Source organism: Fusarium redolens (genome assembly GCF_020744475.1).
Source record: "Fusarium redolens strain MPI-CAGE-AT-0023 chromosome Unknown BKA55scaffold_7, whole genome shotgun sequence".
NCBI classification, from domain to species: Eukaryota; Fungi; Ascomycota; class Sordariomycetes; order Hypocreales; family Nectriaceae; genus Fusarium; species Fusarium redolens.
Window position 1 is genome coordinate 1,284,916 of NW_025763670.1, and position 16,280 is coordinate 1,301,195.

Sequence of the window (16,280 nt, forward strand, 5' to 3'; positions counted from 1 at the left end):
TGGGGAGAAAATGAAGTGGATCACAAATCCTTGCTCAGATCAGCTCCACTAGCCCGGCTTGAGTTAGGATTATGTGAGCTGAAGGTGACTAGCCTGGCATGCCTAGGTAGCTAACTGATTTCTGAGCGACTGTTTGTGTTGTCTTGTTAGGGTTCCAACTCTAAGCTTTCTGTCCCATCCATCTTCTTCCAGAGGAGTTGATGTATGCAATAGACTGCATCGTCTTTGCATACGAAGTAATCAGATGACTCCCATGATATGAGATCTGTGAAATGGGGTCGTAATTGCAGTTGGTGTCAGAGTGCACAAGTCCTCCAAGAATGAGGTTCATTCTCGAACTAGATTTGAGGGTCCCAGATATCTACGAATGCCGAGACCTTCTTTCGGATCGAACAGAATTAAAAAAGCACAGAGCCACTTGATTGACTGGCCAAGCGTCATGGTGACTGAATTCGTGCCCACTTGGTACTCAGGCGGCTAATCCAAGTCGGTGTGACAAAAAGGGCAGAAGGGCATGGTCTGTGTCTCCCATGAGGATGGTGGTGACAAAAGAAAGGAAAGAAAAGGGACGAAAGCTAAGACACTTGGCTGGTCCAGGCTCGGTCTATGGCTGCTGGAATTCCCACAATCGTTCTTGTGGAGGATTTACTGGTTTCCGGAACGTCAAGAGCCGGCAAGGATGAGAATGAGAATATGCCGTTGGTTGAATGAAGAGAAGTCCCATGTGCTAGACCAGGTTGTCTGTGGTCCATCTTGAAGAAGCTCAGCTAGCTTCCTCACTAGTCGATCGGTAGGAAATGACGAAGCTGACAAGAAAGATAGTCGAGATAGTGCATCCCCTAAATTAGTTATCCGTGATTTCCTATACGTAGTACGTAATCCGGAGAGCAACTTCTACAAGAGTTCAACTGCAACACAACAAAAAAGCCGGTTTGAGTTGACAGCCAACCACATAAGGTGTGGTTGACACCCGTTTGGCCTAACGAGAGCCGCTCGAGTTACCGCCCCCCCGGTTCTCGGATGCCTCTTTTACAGAGGTTTGGAGTGCTGTGTGCTCATCAGAAACGAGCTGATGAGCCGTGGCTGACAACCGTGTCGTAATTCTCGTTGCACGCTAGAATTCCAGGGGTCATGCTTCGTGGATGCTTTCTCGAGAATGTGCTGCGCCCTTTGACAAAGAACAGGGATCGGCCAAGTCAAAAGGATTGTTCGTGGATTCTGCACCAGCTTCTCAAGATCAAAGGCTCTTCCCTGTGAGGCCGGGTATTAGATCGTCATCATTGACGAAGATGGTACGTTATGTACAGGGATCAAGGGTTGAATATCTCTGTACCTGTATACAAAAGTTGTTTGTTCTTTGGCTGGATCGGAGTCGAAATTGGTTTTGGGGAGGATTATCAAGCCTCAGTGGGGGTTTAGCAGCCCATTAAGATGGAAGATTCTTTTCAATTGCTGTGAATGGAGGCTCCGAGCACCTGCCTGTTGGTTGCACACTACGATACAGACCAAACTAGGCAGGCACCTCAGTCACGCCTCATCCATCTTACCTGCCTTACCGACCTAAGATAGTTTTCATGGGGGTTACTTGTGGGCTACCTTACCTACTGCTGAGGTAATTGGTGTTCCAGGGCAATTCTGAGTGAGATATTTTGGGCGGAATCTCATGATGTTGCTGAGGTTGCTGGCCTGGTTGGTATAAGTAAGGTACCTAGGGTGAAATCGGGTTGTCGAGTTATCATCACTAAAGGCAACTTGCAGATGAACAAGGATTCATGGCGTGTCCAGCATCAAGAATACAGTGTAATTGTTAGAACTGGGCCTTTTTAGTGCTGGGGAACCATGATTCTTTTGTGTCACTCATTGCGCAGACGGAGTCGTGCAGGGACCCGACTGGCGCTAAAAATCTATCCGCTGCTGGAGATCTCACGGCAAAAAGGGTGCAATGAAGTGGAGTGGACCTCGGGCTTCCATATCGCTTCTTAAACTTTGAGTCCCGTGGAGCCTCACGCGCCTTGCCTCGAGTCTCTCTCTCTCTCTGACCAGTTTGATTCATGGTATACCGAATCCACGCCCACGGTGGCTTCCATCTTGATTTAAACCCCGAGACTGATCCATCAATCCTTGGCTATGAACACCAATCACTATACGAATAGGGCTTCTGTCTAACACACTGCTCTGATCAATAATCAATCCATCCTTCAAACAACTCACACCTCATTCTAATCTTCGCGGTGTCTCCAAAAACACACACACACACACACACAAACCCTGACAGCTCAATTTTTTTTTATTACCTCGCAAACAAGCTTTGATCGTCTCTTTATCACCCTTGACAGTTAGTTTTCTCCGGTATCTTTTCCTAGCTGAAATTATTCGCATTGTCGACAAACACTGCATCACAGGGCAGCTCAGCTCACTCGACCCGGGGCGACTTCCTGTGTCTCTCATACGTTTCCTTAAGTTCTCTTTTACCTGAGTTCTAAGCTTCGGGTATCAGATACTAATCCCTATACCGTAGCTAGCCCGCTGCTAGGTTGAGACTTTGTCCAAGAGTGTTCAAAGACCCTCCTCCCCTCTTCGTTGACAGTCTTCTCTGCAACTAAATCGTCATTGACGAAAGCAACAAACTGCTATCAGGCTTTAATCAGGCGGCGTCGCATTGGCGTTGGACTGGCGCGAATATTTCTCCACTGGACCACACGAACACAGACCAACGCTGTACAGTACAGTCAGTACATGCAGGAGCGAGGCACTTGACGCTTGAGTTCGTTCGATGACCACTTTCTCGATAATCTGACCTGCCTACCATACCTACCTGCCTTACCCAATTGTCCTTCGACTCGACACATTGGCTGTTATTGAAACTTCACCAGTGCATCTGTCGCTTCATCGTCTTAACAGCCTGCTACAACCAACCAACCAACCAACCAACCAACCGGCACTCCCATCTTTGGGACACCATCCACCATCCACGATTCAGTTTCTTATGCCATGAAGTGGCCAGAATGGCTTTTCAGAGCAGCGTTCTTAGAGATGGCGAGTGGGTGACGCAGACCGTCAACTTCCAAGATGCCTTGAAGGCCTCTTCCACCGCGCCCAAAATCGCATCAGATCCAAGTCTCAAGGCACCTGAGTGTGGAATACTCTCTAGGACTATCATCGAGAGCCCTGTCGTTCATTGGATTCTCCCAGTTTGCATACGGTCGCGCTCTCATAACGATATCGCATTTATTGGTGTAAGTCTCTTGATTCTTCAACAACCTTCATATCCAGACCCCATGTACTGGCGTTGCCCCTGGCCATGGCCACTTAGACTGTGATTAGAGATGACATGGACTTGTCATGCCTTTCAATGGTCTACTTGTCGATAAATGTCCAAGCTCAAGCTCGATATTGCTCATCAATCCCTTGTCTACATGCTGAGTTGTTGCTAATCACCCCAGGATCGCTTCGTCCAAATCAGCGAACTCCGCGAAGATGGACAAGTGCACGAGGTTATACGAAAAGCTGACTTTGGCACACGAATCCGAAATGCGATAGTCCTGGGAGGTCCACCTAAGGGTGACATCCCTGGCGCAGCCACTGCTTCAATCAAGACCGAAGACGCTGATGTTTCTATGCAAGATGTTGCACAGGCTAGCAAAGCCGACGCAAATCGTGTACTATCACCGCAACTACTAGTCCTGATGCTCGAGACAGGCGATGCCGTTTTTCTCTTCATTCAAGAACGCCCAGAGGGGACACTGCAGTTTGTAACTACCAAGTTTCAGAGCCCCAGGAATTTACAATTCTTGGGTTATCACCTTTCCATTGACCCCTCGTCGCGATATATGTCTGCTGGATCCGCTGAAGGTGGATTCATCATCTACGAGCTGGAGTCGCTGTTCAACATGAGCTCTCAATTTAAGAGCTGCGGATCTATCACGCCTGTCAAGTCTACTCGAGTTCGGGTAACGCAGGGCGTCATACACAAAATGGAGTTCTTATATCCACGACCGGAAGACGATTACCATATCATTCTCCTATTGATCATTGTTCGACGTGAAGCGAGTAAGCAGGCTCACGTGTCTCGCATGGTCGTCTACGACTGGGAGCTTGGTGACGAACTTAACACCGTATTTCGATCAGAGAAAGGGACACCGCTACCAAAAGAGCACCGAATGCCCCTTATGATCATTCCCCTCAAAGTCAATACTGCCTTCCTGGCAGTTTCAGAACACTCGATTGGCATAGTAAAGAACGCATTCACAGGGCAGACCTCGTTCGATACCTTGGAAACACACTCCCCTCAACAGACCAAGTTGCATCATGGAGCTGCCGAACCGCTCTGGACCACCTGGGCGAGACCTTTTAGGATTAACATATACTTGGAGAAGATGGATGTCATCTATCTGGCTCGTGAAGATGGTGTTATTGCACATATCGAGATCGATTCGCGAGATCTAGTTCCAACAGTGATGACTCTCGGAACAATCAGCACCAACATCACAACCGCTTTCACTACAGCTTATGATGTCTTCTCGGATGTTTTGATAACTGGCGGCGACTCTGGTCCAGGTGGAATTTGGAAGGTGGTTCGCATTGTCTCATCGTATCTCGGCCTCAGCTAACATCTAATTTTCGCAGCTTATCCCCCGCAAAGATCCCCAACAAGTCAGTGTCATCCCCAATTGGTCCCCTGTGGTCGATTTGGTTACGACAGATATCAATCCTTCCTGGATGAATGAGAGCAAGAGTAAAGATCTTTCGACGAAACGCAAGGTGTCATCGAACTTAAGACCGAAGTCCGATCGCATCTTCTGCACATCCGGCCGCGGGCCTCGGTCGAGTTTGACAGAATTGAGATGGGGCATTCAGGCACGGATTGGTATTGAATTCGACCATGACCAGCATGTCCGTCAGTCCTGGATGTTCCCAGTTGAGGCTCGAGGCGAACAAGGCTTCTATGTCATTTTGTCACTGCCACATTCTACTGACGTCCTTCATTTCCCCGCTGATCTCAGCAATGCGAATGCTTTATCACCAGAGGCTTGTCCATTTGATACATCATCACGAACAATCTCGGCAATTCAGACAGAACAGGCCGTAATAATACAAGTCAGCGAGATCTCCACGTGTCTTGTTGCACCCGCACAAAGGCGAGTCCTGCTAATTTTGGATTCCTTCTCTTTGTCTTTGCGACAGTCGCTAACATGGAGTCTAGCTCACGACACAATCATGGTGAAGTCTGTGGGAAGTCTTCGTTGCTAGCCGAGCATGCCTGCTGCATAGACGATATCGTGGTGTTATCTTCACATGGCGCAAACGCTTCCCAGATTGATGTTTTGCTGGTAGACCAGATGGATCTGACGCACTCAACCTCAATTGATGTCAAAGGGGAAATAACATGCATTGGTCTCTTCAAGACGTCAGCACAGACTTACATCGTTGCTGGTTCCGTAACGGAAGGGTTGCCACGCTTGACTATATACTCGTTGGATGGCCTCGAGGTCAGCAGCAAGATCACTCAGCCACAGCTCGGTAAGTCTGATGTTCGCCATTGATAAAGAACGAGTGCGCTGAATTGCTCCCAGCTACTCCTGGCCAGGAAGGTCACTTTCATATGGAAGCATATACAAGTGTGCAAGCCATTTATGATACCGCTGAGAAGGTCATCTTGGTGCTTGGCACGAGGAGCGGCCATCTTGTGACGATTCTGATATCAGGAGAAGAGATTGCTCATTACTCGCTTTCAATTGAACAAATTGGCATTTCACCAACGAATGTGTTTCCAGCATCTAGCCTGTTTGATGGAAAGCACGCCTTTTTCACATGCTGTGACAACAGCCTGTCAATTATGACGGACTTTTCACCAAAGAGCAGCAGCTTCAAGACCAAGACCCGAATCTGGGCAACCGACTCGAACGACCCGTCTATGTCATCACCCCCCGTTCATGCAGCCTTTTGCCTCGAAGGTAGCCTTTCTGGGTACCAACGTCACATGTCTCTTATGCTACTATCTGGGACACGAGTTCTCCTCGTTGATATTTGGCCGCATGTTGGCCCTGTTCCTCGCAGCATTCCTCTAGGCGGAACACCGATGCGCGTCATCTATTCTCAAACTTGGAAGGTCTTGGTGGTCGCACACTTGAAAGATGATCGCCCAACACTCTCCTTTATCGATCCCGAAAGCGGAGCGAATGTCGCAACGGCAGCTAACAAGGACAAGCAGCCGTCTGATTATATTTCCGGCCTAGGACATCCAGGAGACAGGATATTTGGTCTGTATGAGTGGACCTATGTCAAAGATGGGAAACTATTTCCTTTCATCATCGTGACCACCCAACATGGTCGCCTGATGATTGTGTCTGTGACAGCACTCAAGCCTGAGAGCGACGATGGCCCAGCGAAAAAATTACAGTACTGGACCCGATATAAGAAGAAAGGCTTCGCCGAGCCTATTTACACAGTCGTTGGAGATGCTGTGGGTCTCCTATTTTGTGTTGGCAAGGTTCTTCACTGGGAAGTCCTCGACCTTGCAGAGAAGAAGCTCAAACCTATGAAACAGTTCAGGCTGGATTCTCCAGCTACAACCCTGCGTGTGGAAGGGACAAAAGTCTGCGCCTTGACTGCGCAACACTCTCTTCAGGTCATCGACCTGAACGTGGGATCAGAAAATACTGACCCTTCTATTATCCATAGCGATCGAGTGACTCGGTTTACGGGACATGTGATAGAGATGGGAGACTCTGAAGAAGAACCAGGCAAGTGGCCAGTGAGTGTTATATCAACGGCACAAGCAGGTTTTGCAGGAGTGTGGATCCCATGGAGCCAGCGCCATAAGGAGTTTGAAGTTGTCGTGACAGGGGTTTTGCCCACATCTATCAGAAGATTCCGCAAGGGGCACACTCGGCCTTTTTGGTCAGCTGTTGATCGCCAAAGACGATACAATACGCTGTTTAGTACAGCGGACCAGGCAGACATACTGGGAGTGTCTCTTGATGGTTCACTACACCAATTCTCACTGATAGGTCTGGATCTTTGGCGTTTTCTCAGATTGATACAGAACTTGGCATATCAGGACAATCAGGTTTGCCCCTTCGCCCGGAGCAGCCAATCGTCGAGGGACAGCGATCCGGAGATGGACCTAGATCCAGAGCTGGAGCCTCAGCGTTTCCGGGAGATGATGCATATTGATGGTGATCTATTGAAACGTTGCCTCGATATGAGTGCGCTGGAAAGGCTGGTATTGATTGGAGATGGCATTGATCTGTTTTGCGAGTATTTAGATGGAATTGACGATGGCATATATACCGAAGGTTTCCGGGAGACTGGCTCCCAAGGGCAAGAGAAGTACATCGAGCTGGGCTATGAGATTCTCGAGTATGTTCTGACTCTAGCAATCTAAGGAGGGAATATAGCGAGTCACATGAGAAGGTATTTAATGTGGTATAGATAAAATAACGACTCTCAACGATAATAGTCAGATTCGTGAGTCAGAATATGACTCAATTTGACTGCTGCTTACAACCTCGTCTCATCTTACGCTCAAGGCTTGAAGCTTCATCTCATCAAGTTTGCCCATTGGTGAAGGCTTACATAATATGGCACATTCACAAAATAATCATGATTCCTGGGGGTTTTTGTCATCGCCCCGCACTGCATCAGAGGCTGAGGCGGCTTGAATAATTGTCAAACGTTGTAAGTTTTTGAAAGGAGCAAACATTAGTAGTAGACCAAAATTTCTTGACTAACAAGTACGTGACAGCCTTCTCGTAAGCTTTCAGAGACTGGACATGTCACGAAAATGATCTCAGAACATAAAGATTCGCCACTGAAGAAAAAGCCCTGGACTGTTACATCCATCCATGAATTACAGTGGTTGCCCGCAGCATTGCCCCGCCTAAATCGGTAGACCTACTCGCACCCTTCAACCTGATCATACAGGCGTGCGTTCGTTCCTCTGCCTTGCTTGCCTGCTTGATTGTGTGTGTGTGTGTATGTGTGTGTATGCTTGTGTGCTTGAGAGAGTGACCGAGACTCGGACATTAGTAGGTTGCCTTGTTTGTCTGGCACATTTTTGTAACGTTATCTTTTTTGGGCTTCGGTACTTTTTTGCCTTCCCCCAAAAATTTCCATAAATAAGGAACTTTTAGCCCCGCCAACTTGACGACTGCATCTCGAGTTTCACCCAACGAGATAACCGCCAAGATGCCGCCCAAGAAGAAGGGAAACAAGAAGAACCAGCAGGACGACTGGGAGGCCGAGCTGGGCGAGAGTATTGCTCCGCCTGCCAATGCCAACGGTGCCGATGGTGACGCCAACGCAAACGACGACAACGATGATGATGCTGGCGGTGCCGGTGGCCTGATGGCTACTCTGCGCAAGAACAAGGAGAAGCGCAAGAAGAAGGGCATCGTCGAGCCTGAACCCGAACCCGAAGCCCCAGCTGCCGAAGAGCCCCCCGCCCAAGCCCCCGTCGAGGCCAACATCGACGATGAGTTCGCTCTACCTGAGAAGAAGGGCAAGGGTGGCAAGCAGAACAAGCAAGCCGCTAAGAAGCCCGAGCCTGCTGCTGCCGCTGACGATACCGCCGATGGCGGCCGTATCCTTACCAAGGCCGAGAAGGAGAAGCTCAAGAAGGAGCGTGAGAAGCAGCGAAAGAAGGAGCAGGTATGCTACACCATGCATTGCTTCATAGCATGGTTCTATTATATCTAAATACAGCCTGCTAACAACTCGACCTCATGATAGGCCGCTGCGAAGAAGAAGGGTGGCGCTGCTCCAAAGGCTGCCCCTGAGGTGAAGGAGGAGGCTGCCCCTGTTGAGGCCGCTCCCGTCCCCGAGCCCGCCGCTGGAGGCAAGAAGAAGAAGCTCCCCGCCCATCTTGCTCTGCTTCAGAAGCAGCAAGAGGAGCTCAAGCGCCAACGAGAAGAAGCTGCCAAAGCTGAAGCCGATGCCAAGGCCCAGGCCGAAGAAGAGGAGCGCCTAGCTGCTGAGGAAGAAAAGCGACGTGAGGAGGCCAAGGCCATCAAGAAGCAGAAGGAGAGGGAGCGTATCGAGCAGCTCAAGAAGGAGGGCAAGTATCTCACAAAGGCCCAGAAGGAAGAGAAGGCCCGAAATGAGCGAAAGCTCCAGCAGATGTTGGCTGCTGGTATCCAAGTTGGCCCTGCAGCCGAACCTAGTGAGAAGAAGTCCAAGCCTGCGGACAACAGGAGAAAGAAGGGTCGTGCCCAGCAAAAGGTATGCTTTGTTATCAAGACCATCAAAAGACCAGGATTTGCTAACTCCGAACAGATCGATGAGGAGAAGGCCCTCGCCGAAGCTGCTGAGCGAGCCCGGCAAGAAGCTGAGAAGGCTCTGAAGGAAGCCGAGGAGAAGGCTGCCCGTGAGAAGGCCGAGGCCGAGGCTAAGGCCGCCGCCGAAAAGAAGGGCGCCGAGAGCGACGTGGAGGATGACTGGGAGGCTGCTGCTGCTTCTGACGGCGATGTCAAGGACAGCTGGGATGCTGACTCTGACGAGGAGGCCGAAAAGGCCAATGGTACATCGGAAGCGAAGGCTAGAGATGAGTCTGGAGATGAATCTGAGGAGGAGTCTTCCGATGACGAGGCCGCCACAGCTGCTCAGTTGGCCGAGGAGAAGCGAAAGCGAGAGGCTGCTGAGCGCCGCGAAAAGGCTCACCAGGCCGCCCTTGCTGCCCGATCCAAGGATAACCTGCGATCCCCTATTTGCTGTATTCTGGGTCACGTCGATACCGGAAAGACTAAGCTCCTGGACAAGGTTCGTCAAACTAACGTCCAAGAGGGTGAAGCTGGTGGTATTACACAACAGATTGGTGCCACATACTTCCCCGTCGAAGCCATCCGACAAAAGACGGCTGTTGTCAACCCTGACGGCAAGTTCGAGTTCAAGGTCCCTGGTCTTCTCATCATCGATACCCCTGGTCACGAGTCCTTCTCTAACCTCCGATCTCGTGGTTCTTCGCTCTGTAACATTGCCATTTTGGTCGTCGATATCATGCACGGTCTCGAACCCCAGACCCTTGAGTCCATGCGCATGCTAAGAGAGCGCAAGACTCCTTTCATTGTTGCCCTCAACAAGATCGATCGTCTCTACGGCTGGAAGCAGGTTGCCAACAACGGTTTCCAGGACAGTTTGGCTCTCCAGAGCAAGGCCGTCCGCAATGAATTTGAGACCCGTCTCGAAAAGACCAAGATTGCCTTCGCTGAGCAGGGTTTCAACTCTGAGCTCTTCTACGAAAATAAGTCCATGTCAAAGTACGTCTCGCTTGTGCCTACTTCGGCACACACTGGCGAGGGTGTCCCTGATATGTTGAAGCTCATTGTCCAGCTCACTCAAGAGCGTATGGTTGGTTCTCTCATGTATCTCTCCGAGGTCCAGGCCACTGTCCTTGAAGTCAAGGCCATTGAAGGTTTCGGCATGACCATCGATGTCGTCCTGTCTAACGGTATCTTGCGAGAAGGTGACCGCATTGTGCTGTGCGGTACAGAAGGCGCTATCAAGACAAATATCAGAGCACTCCTTACACCGGCGCCCATGAAGGAATTACGTCTCAAGTCCGCCTATGTCCACAACAAGGAGGTCAAGGCTGCGCTAGGTGTCAAGATCAGCGCCCCTGGTCTCGAGGGTGCCATCGCTGGTTCACGCCTGATGGTTGTCGGTCCCGATGACGATGAAGACGATATCGAGGATGAGGTCGAGTCCGATCTTGCTGTTCTCTTCAACCGTGTGGAGAAGACTGGTCGCGGTGTCAGTGTCCAAGCCTCGACTCTTGGTTCGCTCGAGGCTCTGCTCGATTTCCTCAAAGACTGCAAGATTCCTGTCGCCAACGTCGGTATTGGTCCCGTATACAAGCGTGATGTCCTACAGTGTGGTGTTATGTTGGAGAAGGCACCAGATTATGCCATCATGCTCTGTTTCGATGTCAAGGTCGACAAAGAAGCACAGCAGTACGCAGAGGACAATGGCATCAAAATCTTCACCGCTGATATCATTTATCATCTGTTTGATGCCTTCACCAAGCATATGGACGAGCAACTCGAGAAGAAGAAGGAAGAGTCCAAGATGCTTGCTGTCTTCCCTTGTGTCCTCAAACCCGTCAAGGTCTTCAACAAGAACGACCCCATCGTTATTGGTGTTGATGTCACTGAGGGTCAGCTCCGAATCAACTGTCCTGTCGCCGCTGTCAGGAATAACCCTACAACCGGTGCCAAGGAGATCATCAAGCTGGGCAGAGTGTAAGTTTTTAGATTCTCTCCTCCTTCGAGACCCCCCTATTAACAGTTTACAGTACATCCATTGAGCGAGAGCACAAACAAATCCCCGTGTGTAAGCGAAAGGAGCCCTCCGTCGCTATCAAGATCGAGATGGGTGGCAACCAACCCATGTACGGTCGACATCTTGAAGAAGAGGAGACTCTGTACAGTTTGATCTCTCGAGCCAGTATCGACACACTCAAGGAATTCTACAGAAAGGAGGTCAGCAACGAGGAGTGGCAGCTCATCATCAAGCTCAAGCCCTTGTTCGATATCTCATAAGCAGCCAATATTACAAAACGTTAAGAACATGGGTGGTGTGAAGCTTCTACCTCAATAACCGCGCCGGGAGCTTAGTTATACCCTGTTCTGGAAGCGAAACTTGATGTTTCGATAACACGCTGACAGGACATCAGGTTGTAGCCAGCTCCCTTTGTTGGGAGAACAGTACGAGAACTACACTGCATATCAAAAAGAAGAGGATAGGAAAAGAAACTGCATTCAACTTGTTTGAAGGAATTGTGTAGGGTACTGATTTGTATTTTCGGGGCAGCAAAAAAGATTGAAGAGACGTGAAATTGAAGGGCAACGGGCACCCTCGAGGCGAAGTTGTTGTATAGAGTAGGGCTTTTCACCAATGAGAGCTGAAATGATTTAATATTATGTTTGCTGATGCTATGCAACGAATGTGAATTGGATGAATGATGCTTGCTAGACACTCCAATAAGCTCCTGGCAAGGAATTATCTTCGTGGCAGGCTATCACTTCTAAAAGCTACCAACTCATCACGATAACTCAGTTGAACAGTGGCAGAAGAAGTTGAACCAAACTCGAGTGTATGGATCCTAACTACTAACTTAAAAGTGTAAAAAAGTGGTCTAACGTTCGGGTAACATATCCGTCATGATGATCCGGGCCCCTTCTTCCAATAAAACAAACAAAGCCGTTTGCAACCATATCGCATGTTCTATTTCTCCTTCTCCTAATTCTGGTGCCCTTTCTTTTTTCAACATCCATAATCTTTTTAGGCGTCATTCATCTCATATCATGCAAGCATCACGCACGCAGAGCCGACCGAGCATGCATCTGCAGTGTCGAGATTTTCCCCTTTTATTCATAATTTACTGGGGGTCGGCAGAGCCCTCGGTCTCCTGTTGCGGAGCGTCGGCATCCTTCATCTCCTGGTCTGTGTTGGCCTTCTCGGCCTCTGCAGCCTTGCGAGCATCCTCCTCAGCCTTCTTCGCAGCCCGTTCGGCCTCGGCTTTCTCCAAAGCGGCTTGTCGCTCAGCCTCGACTTTCTCAAAGTGGCGCTGGACAATGGGACCGGCCATGGCGCGGATCTCGTCGATCTTGGCAACGTACACACCCTTTGTGGTATCATCGCCCTCCTCGTAGAGCCAGTCCTGGGGTTGCTGTTAGTGTATGAATCTTAGAGGCATTAGTGAATATATCAACATACCTCTGTGGCCTCAAGCTTGGCCTTAATGGTCTGCTTCTCCTCCTCGCTGGCAAACTCAGAGTACTGCTCGTCGAGCTTGGCACGGAGGTCGTAGATGTAAGCCTCGAGTTCGTTCTTCTTCTCCTCGGTATCGGCGACAAGCTTGTCCTCCATGACCATGGCAGCCTCCTTCTCGAGAAGGCTGGCCTTGGTGGAGTCGTCAAGAGAGGCACTGCCTGTGGAGATGGGCAGGTCACCCTTGCGGACTTGCTTCTTCACCTTGCGGGTCTTCTTGGGGGTATCCTTATCGGTCTCCATGGCCTTTCGGGAAACGGATGTTAGCGATCGGGGTTCATAAATCGATTCTTCTAATTGTTCTGGAATAGCGAAAGCGGAACGAGATGAGTCGGTTTCTTCTTCATCGTCGAGTCGCGGGCGCTTTGCAGGATATGCTCGACTATCATCTCCAACGGACGCGGACGATGAAGACGCCGAGTCCTGATCTTGGACGGGGGGGAAATCATTGGATGTCATATACGGCTCGGACAAACTCACATCGGGGTCTTCGTTAACCTCCTCCTCAACCTCCTCCTCCTCGACATAGTAGCCAGTCTCGACGTTCAGGACACCGTGGATGTTAACACGGGCCTTGAGTTTGCAAATCATAAAGTCGTCCTTACCATCAGCCTTGACGTTCTTGACAGAGAAACGGCCGATCCAGGGGTTAGTCTTGCCGGGGAGCAGCTCAGGCTGGGCATATCGGGCCTCGAGATCGAAGGGCTGTTTTCGGTAGAAAGTAAGGATCTTGGTGGAGGGCATGACGTTGCCCTTGTTGAAGACAGTCAAGCTGGTGTCCTCATCGGGGATATCGGGAGCCTTCTCCCAGGCGAACTCGATGGGGTAGCTGATGATGTCCTGGACGGAGAAGTCTCGGACACGGAAGACAGGGGAGAGGATGGCGCAGCTGAAGGCAGAGCCACGGGCAAGAGCCTCGTCGGCGTTAAGGGTGAAAGAGAGGGGCTTGCCGAAGAAATCCTGGATGCGCTCCTTGAGAGCGGGGACACGAGAGCCACCACCAACAACCTCGATAACATCAATATCGTCCTTGGTGAGCTTAGCCTGGGCAAGAGCCTCCTCGAGGGGAAGGTGGGTTCGGGCAAGGAGGGGCTCGATCATGGCCTCGAACTCCTGGCGAGTAATCATGGCAGAAGCATCAATGTCGTTCATGAGAGACTCGATGTTGACAGGAGCTTGCTGGTTGGCAGAGAGAATCTTCTTTGTCTTCTCAGCAGCGGCGATGGTACGGGCAAGGGCACGGCCGTGAGTCATAATATCGACCTTGTATTTGCCCTTGAACTCCTTTGCGAGGTGGTCAACCAGAGCGCGGTCGAAGTCACGACCACCAAAGTCCTTGTCCCAGGTGGTAGCCTTGACAGCGAGCTCACCCTTCTTGAACTCGACAATAGAGACGGTGTAGCTGCTGTGGCCGATATCGACGAAGCAGACGCGGCGGGGAGCCTCCTCAGGGGCAGGCAGGTCGAGCTTTGTGATACCCCAGCCGAGAGCGGCGGCCGTACCGTCGTTGATGAGGCGGAGGACGCGGAGTCCAGCAATCTCGGCAGCGTCGATAAGAGCACGGCGCTGGACGTCAGTGAACCAAGGGGGCACACTCAAGCAGACATCTTGAACAGGCAGCTTGAGCTCGGCTCCGGCGGTCTGCTTGATCTTGCTCAGGTACATGGCAACGAGCTGAGTGGCAGTGAACTTCTCCTTCTTGCCCAGGTAGTTGACCTCGGCGCCGACCTGGCCATTGCAGTCGGTCAGAGGAGCGGTCACATATTGCTGCTCAATCTGAATATCGGGGTCGTTGAATTGTCGGCCAGCGAGACGCTTGAGAGAGCTGACAGTGTTCTTGAGGTTGGAGATTTCCTGGGTCTTGGCAGCCTCTCCGAGGTAACGAGACTTGGGTCCGAATCCTACCAGGGAACTAAAGAATAAAGTTGTCAGTATACATGTCTGATAGAGGTGGTGGTGGGGTTGTTTGACCGCGCGCGACAAGCAACGGGGCCAAACAACAGATATAAACGTACGGAGTTGCTCGGTTTGAAACTTCATTGGTAACCTACACAAGACAGACAAAGTCAGTTATGAGAGTCCTTGGAGTTGCCCATCCATCCCGTGGGCAGTATAGCAGCGACGAAGAAGCAGGCAGGTATGGAGGGGTAGGGCAGTCGACTGGGATAGATGGCGGGGGAGGTTATGAGGGTATACGCACAACGTCGACACCGCGGTTTCGGGCAACGGCGATGACAGTCTTGAGGGTTCCGAAATCGATACCTATACAGAGGAAAGCCAAAAGTCAGTTTGGTGTTGTTCAAAGTCGTTATGTTCCTTGCGAGAAGCAGCGATTGGCCGAGCACCGGACCTCGAACAGGCAAAACCAAAAAGAAAAGAAAAAAAGTGAGTGAGGGCATCACTTACCAACGACACTCATGATTTCGACTGGTGGGGTTTGCCCCGAGACACGATATTAAGGTAGAAAGAGGAAGGGGGATATAAAGTTGAGCGATGCGCGGGAAAGCTCAAAAGAGAAGAAGAAAAGCGATCGCAAAAAGGCGGGAGATAGAGGGAGGATCGTGAGGATGAGGACGGATAAGATAGAATATGGAGGGGAAGAGTAAAGGTCGGTAGGGTATGGCTTGGTTTGGTTGGGCGGCGGTTGTTTATGGCCTGGCTAGTCCCGCTGGCGCTGGGTCAATTATTTTTTTTTTGGTGGAGGGGCAGCGAATGGGGGATCCCGCTCAATGGGCTGCACTGTACTGAAATTTTCAATGGTTCGGTGGCTACAGGGAAACACACTGTATTCGATACCTGCGGGTCGACGTACAATGTAGTGGACCTGCAGTGTAGAGCGATGATGTAAACCAAGTATACACTACTTTTCTGTCTGTCGCGATTCGATTCTTTTCTTAAGCTGTTTCTAGAAGATGCGAAGTTCCGTTTCTTCAAAAGAGTTTAAAAACGTCTTCTTCAAAAGAAATGCTTTGACTATTTATATTCATGATAGATCTAGTGAGAATGAACCAACGCAATATCTCGTTCGTACTAGGATGCTGTGGTCACGTTGAACAGTTCACTAGACTTAGCAGACCCTAGAAACGACGATAGATTTCTGTGCGATTCTGTCGCCAGATTCAACAGCTCCTGTACGCAATCAAATTGCCTTGCAGTGGATATCAGGGATTTAAAACAGATACAAAATCTCCACTAAAAAGAAACGCAAGGCACCAGCATCAGCCACGACGAGTGATACCCTTGACTCGAGCGAGTCCGCGCACGTTAAAATGAGGCAAGCAAGGACTAGGCCTTTTTTGTTTGCCTCACCAGAACAAGTACTGTACAATATTGACCTTATGTATCCAACATAGAAATCGAGGCGTCAATGCCCCTCCCCCGCTATTCCACCATTTTCAAAGGGCACAAACAGTGGTGTTGAAACCCCTCTAAGGTAGCCCCTCTGATAACGATTCCTCGCCACCAACGTTTATTAGTCTATCAAACATGGCAAACTTGACTTTTCCATCACA

The 16,280-nt window shown here is 50.2% G+C and overlaps 3 protein-coding genes across 3 annotated transcripts; 2 read left to right on the plus strand and 1 right to left on the minus strand.

Moving 5' to 3' along the window:
* The first annotated feature begins 2,643 nt into the window (after positions 1-2,643).
* On the plus strand, positions 2,644-7,526 carry BKA55DRAFT_347594 (mono-functional DNA-alkylating methyl methanesulfonate N-term-domain-containing protein). Its single transcript, XM_046185784.1, has 5 exons — positions 2,644-3,236; positions 3,444-4,574; positions 4,627-5,138; positions 5,204-5,520; positions 5,574-7,526. Exons 1-5 carry the CDS (start codon positions 3,006-3,008, stop codon positions 7,385-7,387), a joined length of 4,005 nt encoding a protein of 1,334 aa, XP_046050174.1. The 5' UTR covers positions 2,644-3,005; the 3' UTR covers positions 7,388-7,526.
* A 664-nt stretch (positions 7,527-8,190) lies between these two features.
* On the plus strand, positions 8,191-11,537 carry BKA55DRAFT_510560 (uncharacterized protein; the record flags this gene model as incomplete). The annotated part of the gene is made up of 4 exons (XM_046187619.1): positions 8,191-8,652; positions 8,734-9,222; positions 9,277-11,237; positions 11,291-11,537. 4 exons carry the CDS (start codon positions 8,191-8,193, stop codon positions 11,535-11,537), a joined length of 3,159 nt encoding a protein of 1,052 aa, XP_046050175.1.
* A 396-nt stretch (positions 11,538-11,933) lies between these two features.
* On the minus strand, positions 11,934-15,302 carry BKA55DRAFT_347665 (heat shock protein 70 family). Its single transcript, XM_046185785.1, has 5 exons — positions 15,175-15,302; positions 14,969-15,030; positions 14,784-14,815; positions 12,715-14,680; positions 11,934-12,658 (listed from the first exon to the last, which is right to left on the minus strand). Exons 1-5 carry the CDS (start codon positions 15,185-15,187, stop codon positions 12,377-12,379), a joined length of 2,355 nt encoding a protein of 784 aa, XP_046050176.1. The 5' UTR covers positions 15,188-15,302; the 3' UTR covers positions 11,934-12,376.
* Between the last annotated feature and the right edge of the window lie 978 nt (positions 15,303-16,280).